The sequence below is a fragment of the Ctenopharyngodon idella genome, chromosome 10, assembly GCF_019924925.1.
Source record: "Ctenopharyngodon idella isolate HZGC_01 chromosome 10, HZGC01, whole genome shotgun sequence".
Classification (NCBI taxonomy): Eukaryota; Metazoa; Chordata; class Actinopteri; order Cypriniformes; family Xenocyprididae; genus Ctenopharyngodon; species Ctenopharyngodon idella.
Genome location: NC_067229.1, coordinates 361,527 through 372,456, shown reverse-complemented (window position 1 = coordinate 372,456; position 10,930 = coordinate 361,527). Strand labels below are relative to the sequence as shown.

General features: G+C 38.7%; 1 protein-coding gene across 1 annotated transcript; it reads right to left on the bottom strand.

Annotated features, from left to right (window-relative positions):
• Positions 1–9: 9 nt before the first annotated feature.
• mfap2 (microfibril associated protein 2) lies at positions 10–6,131 on the bottom strand. Its single transcript, XM_051910591.1, has 9 exons — positions 6,032–6,131; positions 4,770–4,811; positions 4,610–4,660; positions 4,501–4,530; positions 4,348–4,404; positions 4,193–4,234; positions 1,502–1,589; positions 1,352–1,425; positions 10–1,278 (listed from the first exon to the last, which is right to left on the bottom strand). The coding sequence occupies exons 2-9, from the start codon at positions 4,804–4,806 to the stop codon at positions 1,175–1,177; spliced, it is 483 nt and encodes a 160-aa protein (XP_051766551.1). The 5' UTR covers positions 4,807–4,811; positions 6,032–6,131; the 3' UTR covers positions 10–1,174.
• Positions 6,132–10,930: the final 4,799 nt, after the last annotated feature.

Sequence of the window (10,930 nt, the reverse complement as noted above, 5' to 3'; positions counted from 1 at the left end):
ATTTAAATGTACAGTACAAAAATGTTTATTAATAGAATCGCAAAATTTTGTTTGGAACAGCTAATATTACAGTAAATGGTGAGTATATTAAAGCAGAACCCAGACTGAGTTGTCTACGTTCAGTAGCGATCCCCAGCTAACTAAAATGTTCTATAAACGTTATGCTAACGTTCCCATTAAGTTATAGAAAAACTTCTGAATGTTCAAAACATTCAGTTTTTTAAACGTTTTTTCTTGGTTATGTGAACGTTAAGAGCACATTCCATTTTATCATTCTGTAAACATTATGGGAACGTTACTTTTCAATGTTCTCTGAACGTTCTGAAACTAGTAACATTTATAAAAAAAAAAATAAAAAAAAAACTTAAATGAGCGTCCAAATAAAACGTTTTTGTGTTGATGTTTTAAGAACATTATAAATGACCAGATAACTTTGAACAAACATTCTATTAACATTACTGGAATAATTTGTATTTTCATAACTTTGAGAGATCTTGCCAGAACGTTAGCTAAAGTTCTGAGACTGCTAGCTGGGTCAGTGCTTACAGGCTTTGACCTCTGACCTGAGATCAGGTGTGAGGGTTTGAGTCTGGGTTCAGTATAACTCACCCCAAGACAAAGTAAACAAGTAAACAACAACAGCACTGGACGACAAACAGTAATAATACAAAAAACGTGACATCTCTGTTCCTCCTGCACCAGTGTAACAGATACAACAGCACCAGTGGTGACATACAGGTCAAATATTCAGATTATTACAGTAAATATCAGTTTACATGAGTCCAGAAAACATCAGATGCTGCTGGAGAATATATGAGAAGAGGAAAGTGTCTGATGGATTTAGGTCTGAAACACTCTACGCAAGTACACAAAAAATCGTTGCGTTCTGAAATGCGTCAGGTCGCAAGTATGTGTTGCCACAAGGGGTGCTATAGTGGGCATTAGCGCAAAATGTCTTCTTCTATGGTCACTTTTTTTTTCAGCTCAATCAAGGAGTGACAGTCTGAGAACAATCTTGCTGGGTAAGTTAAACTATCGAGATGTTTATAGTAAACTCTGAGGTTATGTATGTATAACGGCTCCGCACACTAGCATTGTGTTTGCATAGTTGCGTAGAAGATATTTTTGTCCTAAAGCATCTGATAGCAGTACCAGGGCTAGTGTGTGTGTGTGTTTAACAGGATCCGCAGCTCTTGGCGCAGCTGCCGCCCATCGCCCCACACTGGCCACTGAGTGCAACTACACCGCAGCGTGAGAACTGATCGCGACACAGATCCGCTGCAGAGAGACAGATAACAAGTTAGTCTGCATTCACTGAACGAGTGCAGCATGACGACAAACACACACTCACCTCTCAGCAGCTCCTCATGGGCGCACACCGTCCTCACGCAGATCTCCTTATTTATCACATAAACCCTCCGCAGACTGAGAAACAAAGCACATTGAGACTGTGAGTGTGTGTGTGTTTGAGTGTGTGTGTGTTTTGAGTGTGTCTACTGACCTGTAGAAGCAGATGCTGTTGAGACACTGTTTACACGGCTGATGGACAGAATAGAGACGAGTGCAGGGATACTGTTCCTCACGACAGTCTGCAAACACACAACAAACACATCAATGAGGTCCACGAGTCTTATTTGTCACTTTCTGCTGATGTGCTGCTCATGAAAATCAGAAATGCTGCCATGGCAACTAACTGAAATAAAATAAGCACTAAAATTACTAAAACTGAAGCTGAATAGAAATATTAAAAAATTAATAATAATGGCTTAAAAAAGAAACTCACGATTGTGAGAAAAACTGAGAAAGTCAGATTTGCGAGAAACTCGTAACTGAGAAAAAAGACAGAATTGCGAGAAAGTCGCAACTGAGAAAAAGGTCAGAATTGCGAGAAACTCGCAACTGAGAAAAAAGTCAGAATTGCGAGAAAGTCGCAACTGAGAAAAAAGTCAGAATTGCGAGAAACTCGCAACTGAGAAAAAAAGGTCAGAATTGCGAGAACTCGCAAGAGAGAAAAAGACAGAATTGCGAGAAAGTCGCAACTGAGAAAAAAGACAGAATTGCGAGAAACTCGCAACTGAGAAAAAAGACAGAATTGCGAGAAACTCGCAACAGAGAAAAAAGTCAGAATTGCGAGAAACTCGTAACTGAGAAAGTCAGAATTGCGAGAAAGTCGCAACTGAGAAAAAGGTCAGAATTGCGAGAAAGTCGCAACTGAGAAAAAAGACAGAATTGCGAGAAAGTCGCAACTGAGAGAAAAAGGTCAGAATTGCGAGAAACTCGTAACTGAGAAAAAAGACAGAATTGCGAGAAAGTCGCAACTGAGAAAAAAGTCAGAATTGCGAGAAAGTCGCAACTGAGAAAAAAGACAGAATTGCGAGAAACTCGCAACTGAGAGAAAAAGGTCAGAATTGCGAGAACTCGCAAGAGAGTAAAAGACAGAATTGTGAGAAAGTCGCAACTGAGAAAAAAGTCGAAAAAGACAGAATTGCGAGAAACTCGCAACTGAGAAAAGTCAGAATTGCGAGAAACTCGCAACTGAGAGAAAAATGTCAGAATTGCGAGAACTCGCAAGAGAGAAAAAGGTCAGAATTGCGAGAACTCGCAAGAGAGAAAAAGGTCAGAATTGCGAGAAACTCGCAACTGAGAAAAAAAGTCAGAATTGCGAGAAAGTCGCAACTGAGAAAAAAGTCAGAATTGCGAGAAACTCCCAACTGAGAGAAAAAGGTCAGAATTGCGAGAAACTCGTAACTGAGAAAAAAGACAGAATTGTGAGAAAGTCGCAACTGAGAAAAAAGTCAGAATTGCGAGAAAGTCGCAACTGAGAAAAAAGTCAGAATTGCGAGAAAGTCGCAACTGAGAAAAAAGTCAGAATTGCGAGAAACTCGCAACTGAGAAAAAAGTCAGAATTGCGAGAAACTCGCAACTGAGAAAAAAGTCGAAAAAAGACAGAATTGCGAGAAACTCGTAACTGAGAAAAAAGACAGAATTGCGAGAAAGTCGCAACTGAGAAAAAAGACAGAATTGCGAGAAACTCGCAACTGAGAGAAAAAGGTCAGAATTGCGAGAACTCGCAAGAGAGTAAAAGACAGAATTGTGAGAAAGTCGCAACTGAGAAAAAAGACAGAATTGCGAGAAACTCGCAACTGAGAAAAGTCAGAATTGCGAGAAACTCGCAACTGAGAGAAAAATGTCAGAATTGCGAGAACTCGCAAGAGAGAAAAAGGTCAGAATTGCGAGAAAGTCGCAACTGAGAAAAAAGTCAGAATTGCGAGAAACTCCCAACTGAGAGAAAAAGGTCAGAATTGCGAGAAACTCATAACTGAGAAAAAAGACAGAATTGTGAGAAAGTCGCAACTGAGAAAAAGGTCAGAATTGCAAGAAAGTCGCAACTGAGAAAAAAGTCAGAATTGCGAGAAAGTCGCAACTGAGAAAAAAGTCAGAATTGCGAGAAACTCGCAACTGAGAAAAAAGTCGAAAAAAGACAGAATTGCGAGAAACTCGCAACTGAGAAAAGTCAGAATTGCGAGAAACTCGCAACTGAGAGAAAAATGTCAGAATTGCGAGAACTCACAAGAGAGAAAAAGGTCAGAATTGCGAGAAACTCGCAACTGAGAAAAAAAGTCAGAATTGCGAGAAAGTCGCAACTGAGAGAAAAAGGTCAGAATTGCGAGAAACTCGTAACTGAGAAAAAAGACAGAATTGTGAGAAAGTCGCAACTGAGAAAAAAGACAGAATTGCGAGAAACTCGCAACTGAGAGAAAAAGGTCAGAATTGCGAGAACTCGCAAGAGAGAAAAAGACAGAATTGCGAGAAAGTCGCAACTGAGAAAAGTCAGAATTGCGAGAAACTCGCAACTGAGAAAAAAGTCGAAAAAAGACAGAATTGCGAGAAACTCGCAACTGAGAAAAGTCAGAATTGCGAGAAACTCGCAACTGAGAGAAAAATGTCAGAATTGCGAGAAATTCGTAACTGAGAAAAAAACTTTGCTGAAAAAAATTGCGAGAAATAAAGTGCGAAAAATATTTTTTATTCCGTGGCAGAAACAAGCTTCCATACATTAAAAAAAATGATTAAAAGTTCAAATTCAAATTGAAAATATACAAATAAAAGCAAATTCAAAATATGAATAAATACTTTAATAGTATATGAATAATAACACTGTGGGTTAGTTTGACCCGTGAAGTGCTCTTACCCAGCGGTCCAGGTTCAGTCGGCTCCGTCTGGAAATCCACCGCTGGAATAAAAACACTTTTATATTAGTCTTATATTTTAATTATAAAGCACCATTAAAAACTACACAGTAAACACCTAATCAATATAAAGTCAGAGAATAAAGCAGAGTCGCACCGGTCTGTCCTGGTCCCGCGGTCTGAGCTTGTAAAACCTGCTGAGAAACGGCTGGATCTGATGAGAAAAACAACAGCTTCAGCTTCATGAGCTCAGATATGAGAGATATTTCCTCTCAAGGATGATCTATGGATCTCTGTGAGGGACACTTACAGAAGTACGGATCATAACTGTTGCTGTTACCTGTTGAGATCAAACACAAATAATCCATGTTTAGTGTTTGTGCATCATTAACAGAGTCAGAATCCAGTGCTGGACTCACCAAAGATGTCTAAATAATCATCGTAGTTCTGATCCTGAGCCAGAACCAGACCTGCAGAACAAACCCATCAGAGGTCAGTGTGAGAGAGAGAGAGTGTGTGTGTGTGTGTGTCTGTCTGTCTGTGTGTGTGTGTGTGTGTGTGTGTGTGTTTGAGTCTCACCTGGCACTGACAGCAGAAGCAGGTAACAGAGTTTCATAGTGTCTGTAGAAACAAACCCAGAGACAGAAAATGACTAGTTTATTTACTCCTGATCATCTTCACCATTACATGACAGTGTTTGTGTCTATCTATCTATCTATCTATCTGTCTATCTATCTGTCTGTCTATCTGTCTGTCTGTCTGTCTGTCCTTCTGCAGCCCCAGAGAAGAATGTGCTCGTGTCTTTCTTCTGCTTTTCTCCTTTTCTCAGAAACGACCCTCATGCTGCCGCAAACATTCCTGTCTGTCTCTCGGCTCTTTTCCTAGAAGCCATTTTCTGTACCATTAATTTCCCTTCTTCTCCCCTCTCTCTCTCTGTCTCTCTCTCACACACTGTCTCTCTCTCTCTCTCTCTCTCTCTCTCTCTCATTTCTTCTGACCCCCCGGTGAGATGAGGTCGTCACGAAGAAGGAAAGACACTCTGATGGAATGAGAGAGACAGACGGAGAGAGAGACAGACATTCCCATTAAAGTCATATTTTTTCAGCTTGTAATATCAAACCATGAATCGTCTCACAGATATTGATCTGTTTAGCAGAACACACACACTCTCAATGTAAATACAGTGTGTGTGTCTGTGTGTGTGTGTGTGTGTGTGCAGACATTCCTCAGCATGTGTGTGTTGTAGCATATGCTGAAGCTCACATCTGGGAGTCATTAAACCCCCTTTAGACCCTCCCCCAACACACACACACACTCTCTCTCACACACTCTCACACACACACACACTCTCTCTCTCACACACTCTCACACACACACACACACTCTCTCTCTCTCACACACACACTCATGTGTTCTGCTCTCTTTAATAACTCTCATCTCTTTCGTTAAAACATAACAGTCTTTGTTCATTTTTCTTGCTGCTGCTGCAACTCTCCATGTCTCTTTCTGTGTGTGTGTGTGTGTGTGTGTGTGTGTGTTTATGTTGGCTGTTTTGTCATTCGCCCCTGGCTGTAATCCGGCCCTTCCTCCCCCAACAGTCTCCATCACAAAACTTTAAACACTCAAATGATCTATTAAATCGTGTTGTTCAGATAATGAGTGTAACTGTACTCATTAAATCATGAAGGACCGTAAACTCTGTTCAGTACACAAGCTTCATTTTCACACACGTTAAACTATGACTCAAATGACAAAAGCGCAGTTATATTAAACACTCTCTCTGAGGTCAGATGTTTAAATTTAATATACTAAATACAATACTTAAGAATGAATGTGCTCACCTTTAATTCAGTCCTTTATTCCTCGAGTGATGCTCAAGTCTCGGCGTGTCTGAAGTTTCAGCGTCGCCCCGCCTCCGGCCCCGCCCACCGCGCGCAGCTCCGCCCACGACCCCTCCCTCCCCGAGTCCCGCCGATCTCCGCTGACAGGAATGTGAAACTCCATCCTTCCTCATCCAAAACCGGCGTGAATATAACGCTAATATATCTTCATAAAACTAATATACATTATACAACTCATATATAACTATTTTTGCTTGTTAGCTCATGTTTAAATCATTTGCTGCGTCCCAATTCACATACTATCCGTCCTAAATAGTATTCGAAATTAGAATTAGTGTCCCAGATCTTTGATTTTTTTGAAAATTTCTTCAAATCATCATATTAGAATGATTTCTGAAGGATCATGTGACACTGAAGACTGGAGTAATGATGCTGAAAATTCAGCTTTGATCACAGGAATAAATTACACTTTACTATATATTCACATAGAAAACAGATATTTTACATTGTAATAATATTTCACAATATCACTGTTTTTACTGCGTTTTTTGATTAAATAAATCCAGCCTTGGTGAGCAGAAGAGACTTCTTTGAATTGTACAATTGTAATGTTTCCAGACTTTTGATATTTTCTGCCTTATTCTGTGATCTTTTTTTACATTGTATAAAACACACGAGGACTTAATGCACAAATGTTTGTAATACATAAACCAGTCATAAAATTGTGAAAAAAATATAGGGGAACAATATTAGATATTGTTCAGCAGTGTATTTGATTTATTATTAAAATCAAATTGATTTTGAGTTAAAAGCAAGAGATGAGATAAAAAAAAAAAAAATTAAATCTATCAAAAGGTCAGATAAAAACTACAATTTGTTAGCTCATATAGTTTGTCAATATTATTTTAGGTTTAGACTAAAAAATTATTTTAAAAACAATATATAAAGGCAAACGTCAGAAAACTGAAAATCCACAGATGTTACTCAACATGAATAAGATAAATATCGTCTATCTACAGTAATTCACATCACTGAATAAACTGATTCATTTTCAGTACGCAAGACAATATTTAAATGTCTATAATTCCATATTTCCAGATATCAAATATGTGGTCACTTCATTTCTCTTTGTAATAGTGATTTTACATAGTGATGTTTAATAAAACTCTCAACGTGGCGAAGCAAAATAACTTCAGATATTAAGTCTTGTTTAATGAAAAATGTCAATGAAGTGAGTTTATGCATAAAACAAGAACAAATATCTGCCAATAAAATCAGAAAAATAAATAATTCAAAGGGAAAATGATAATTTTTCTGACCCCATTGGCAGATAATTCTTGTTTTCAGCACAAACTCACTTCATTTTGAAACATTTTTCAGAAAACAATATCTCCAGTCATTCCCAGGTGAAAAAAAGTACATTTCTATAATATACTTAAAGTGCTCTTTTTTCGCGCACTAATTTTGTACTTACTGTACTAAAAATTCTTCTTTAGTGCTACTTAAGATCATCTTAAGAACATCTAAGTGTACTCAACTGCTATTCTGAGACACCATGAAATATGAACTAAATGTAAAAAATGTATTTAGATACAACTTACAGTACATTTGAACCCATAGTGTGCTACAAGTGGTTACTAAATATATTTTTTAAATACAGAGATAGTATATTAAAAGCACATTTTAGTTCATATTTCATGGTGTCTCAAAATAGCACAGTTGAGTACACTTAGATGTTCTTAAGATTATCTCAAGAAGTACTAAAGAAGAATTTTTAGTATATTAAGTACAAAATTAGTGCACGAAAATAGAGCACTTTAAGTACATTAGAGAAGTGTACTTTTTTTTCACTTGGGTTACATCATGCAGGTTTTCTCTGTGTTTGTCAGTGATCGACGTGCAGGCGTTCGAGCGTCTGTTGGGTTCCTGTAAGCAGATCCTGAAGAGGAACAACACACAGTACGAGCAGCAGCTGGTGGCCGTGTTCGGATCCAGCGTCGACCTCAAACACTGACCTTCACCAGCCTCCAATGCTTTACAGTTCAGTTACACTCTACGTACAACAGTAGTAGTAGTTTCTGTAGTAACGGACATGAGGTACACAGAGCTTCAGATGTTTCCATCCCAAACAAACGTTCCTTAGATTCCTTCTTGATATATTTCTCATCTTGATATATTTTCTAAAAACACCACTGATTTATACAACTGTTAGTCTTGATATTTACCCTTCATTATACTCAGTGTATTATTTTGATGAATAAATGATGAAAGAGTGACAAAACATGATGATTCCAGCAGCCAGTTTGGCCTGCAGGTAATTGATGAAGGCAGATTTGAGCGCCTGCGTTTGGTTCAACACGTCGTCCTGGTTGACGCCACACGGCATGGCCAACAGGAGGCAGAAGTCACTCTCCCCCTGACAACACAGAAGATAAAACGCCATATAGTGAGAGTCTTCTCCAACGTTGAATCAGCAGCAGCACAAAGTATTTGAATGTGTTGATTTTAAAGAGGACGCATCTTTCTTTAGTGTGTAATGTTGCTGTTTGAGCATGAAAAAGGTATATGCAAAATAAAGGGGCGGGGCCTGGTTGAGTGAGTTAGTAGAAGTAAAAGACATAGACGTTTTTTTTTAACCTGGAGCATAAAGCAGGACAAGAAAAACTGATGTACTGTTTAAAGGACAATCATGGTCAAGACACTTCAGATCCTGTGCTGTAGATTTATATTCTGATTTATTCACTGCTGAAGCCATTGATGAACAATGCAGAAATGAACTGCTACAGGATATTCCTTCTTTAACTTCAAAGCACAAAAACTTTTAGAGGCTGATCTTCAGTTTGAAGAGGTTACTGCTGCTGTGAAGGGTCTCTCCTCAGGAGGAGCATCAGGGATAGACGGATTGTCTTCTGAATTTTTTTTTTAAAAAAAATGTTGGACTATATCAGGACCTGATTATTTTGAAGTGCTCAAAGAATGCATCAGCAAAGGTCCTCTCCCTGTGAGCTGTCAACGGGCTGTCTTAATGAGGCCACGTGTATGATAAAAATTGCTGGTGGTCTCAGTGTTCCTGTTAAGATCCACAGAGGTATTAGGCAAGGGTGTCCCCTTTCAGGTCAACTCTACAGTTTAGTCATTGAGCCTCTGTTATGTAAACTAAGAAGCCAGTTAACAGGTCTAAGGGCTGCTGAACTAGACTCTCAATAACCTATTAAGATTTCTGCATATGCTGGTGATGTTACAGTTTTAGTCAGAGGTCATGCTGATGTTCACTTCTTAAAACTGAGGATCACCTATGAGCCTTCGCTTCCTTTGACCATCATATAGACAAGTACAGTCACACACTTCAACAAAAACACACTTTCTGCGTAAAAACACTTCAGTTTGCCCAATTCAGGCAAAACACACTTCTTGTTCTATTAATTTACTATGAATGTTCAACTATGAATGTATCAATATTCAACAGTGCTTTGATCTGCCTGCATTGACACTATTCTTTAAGAGCTGCTGTGCAGCCAAACAATGTACCAGTTATCAATGTAAAGCTGCTTTGACACAATCTACATTGCAAAAAGCGCTATATAAATAAAGGTGACTTGACTTGACTTGAATGTGCCACTCCTGGGACCTGGATATTGACGGGTCAGACAGGAGGTTAAAGAGCTGGCCGTCTGGTGCAGTTATAACAACCTGGAGCTGAACACACTCAAAACAGTGGAGATGATAATGGAGAAACACCCCAGCATTATTCCCACTCTTCATCATGGACAGCACTGAGGCAGCAGTGGAGTCATTCAGGTTCCTGGGCACCACCATCTCTCAGGACCTGAAGTGGGAGTTCCACATAGACTCCCAGCAGAGACTGTACTTCCTTCACCAGATGAGGAAGTTCAACCTGCCACAGGAGCTGCTGAAACAGTTCTGCTCTGCAGTGTTGACAGAACCGGGCTAATATGGGCACACTTCCTGGTTCTGGTAAGAACTCAATCTGCTGGAGTTTGTTTATTAGGCCTGCGGGGCAACCGCCCAGTAAAGCATTACAATAATCCAGCCTTCAGGTCATGAACGCATTAACTAACTTTTCTGCATCTGAAATTGAGAGCATATGTTGTAATTTAGAAACATTTTAAGATGGAAAAAGTAGTTTTACGAGTGCCAGAAATGTGGTTTTCAAAAGAAAGTTTGCTATCAAAGATCACTTCTACACTTTGGTAGCAAATCTTCAGTTCTCAGTTTCTCCAGATGAAAAGGTAAACTCACATGTGTTTCAACTAGAGTTTTAAAAGAGTTATTTTGCTCAGATTCGCCAAAATACCAAAGTCTGCAATCAAAAGCAAAACATCTGATTATGAACTCATTTCTCATCAAATTTTCCCAAGACCAAAACTTTCTGGTAACCAAATGATATTTCTCTAATTGAACGATTACATTTACAGGTTACTGTATGTTTGCATTAAAGGGTTAGTTCACCCAAAAATGAAAATAATGTAATTAATTACTCACCCTCATGTTGTTCTACACCCGTAAGACCTTCATTCATCTTCAGAACACAAATTAAGATATTTTGATTAAAAAACAAAATAACGACTTTTCCACAATATAGTGAAGGGCTGATTTCAAAACACTGCTTCGGAGCTTTACGAATCGAATCAGTGATTCAGATCTCCTATCAAACGGCTAAACTGCTGAATCACTGATTCGATTCGTAAAGCTCCGAAGCAGTGTTTTAAAATCGCCCCTTCACTATATTGTGGAAAAGTCGTTATTTTGTTTTTTTTGGTGCACAAAAAGTATTCTCGTTGCTTTATAATATTAAGGTAGAACCACTGAACTCACATGAACTGTTTTAAATATGTTTTTAGTACCTTTATGGATCTTGAGAGAGGAAATGTCATTGCT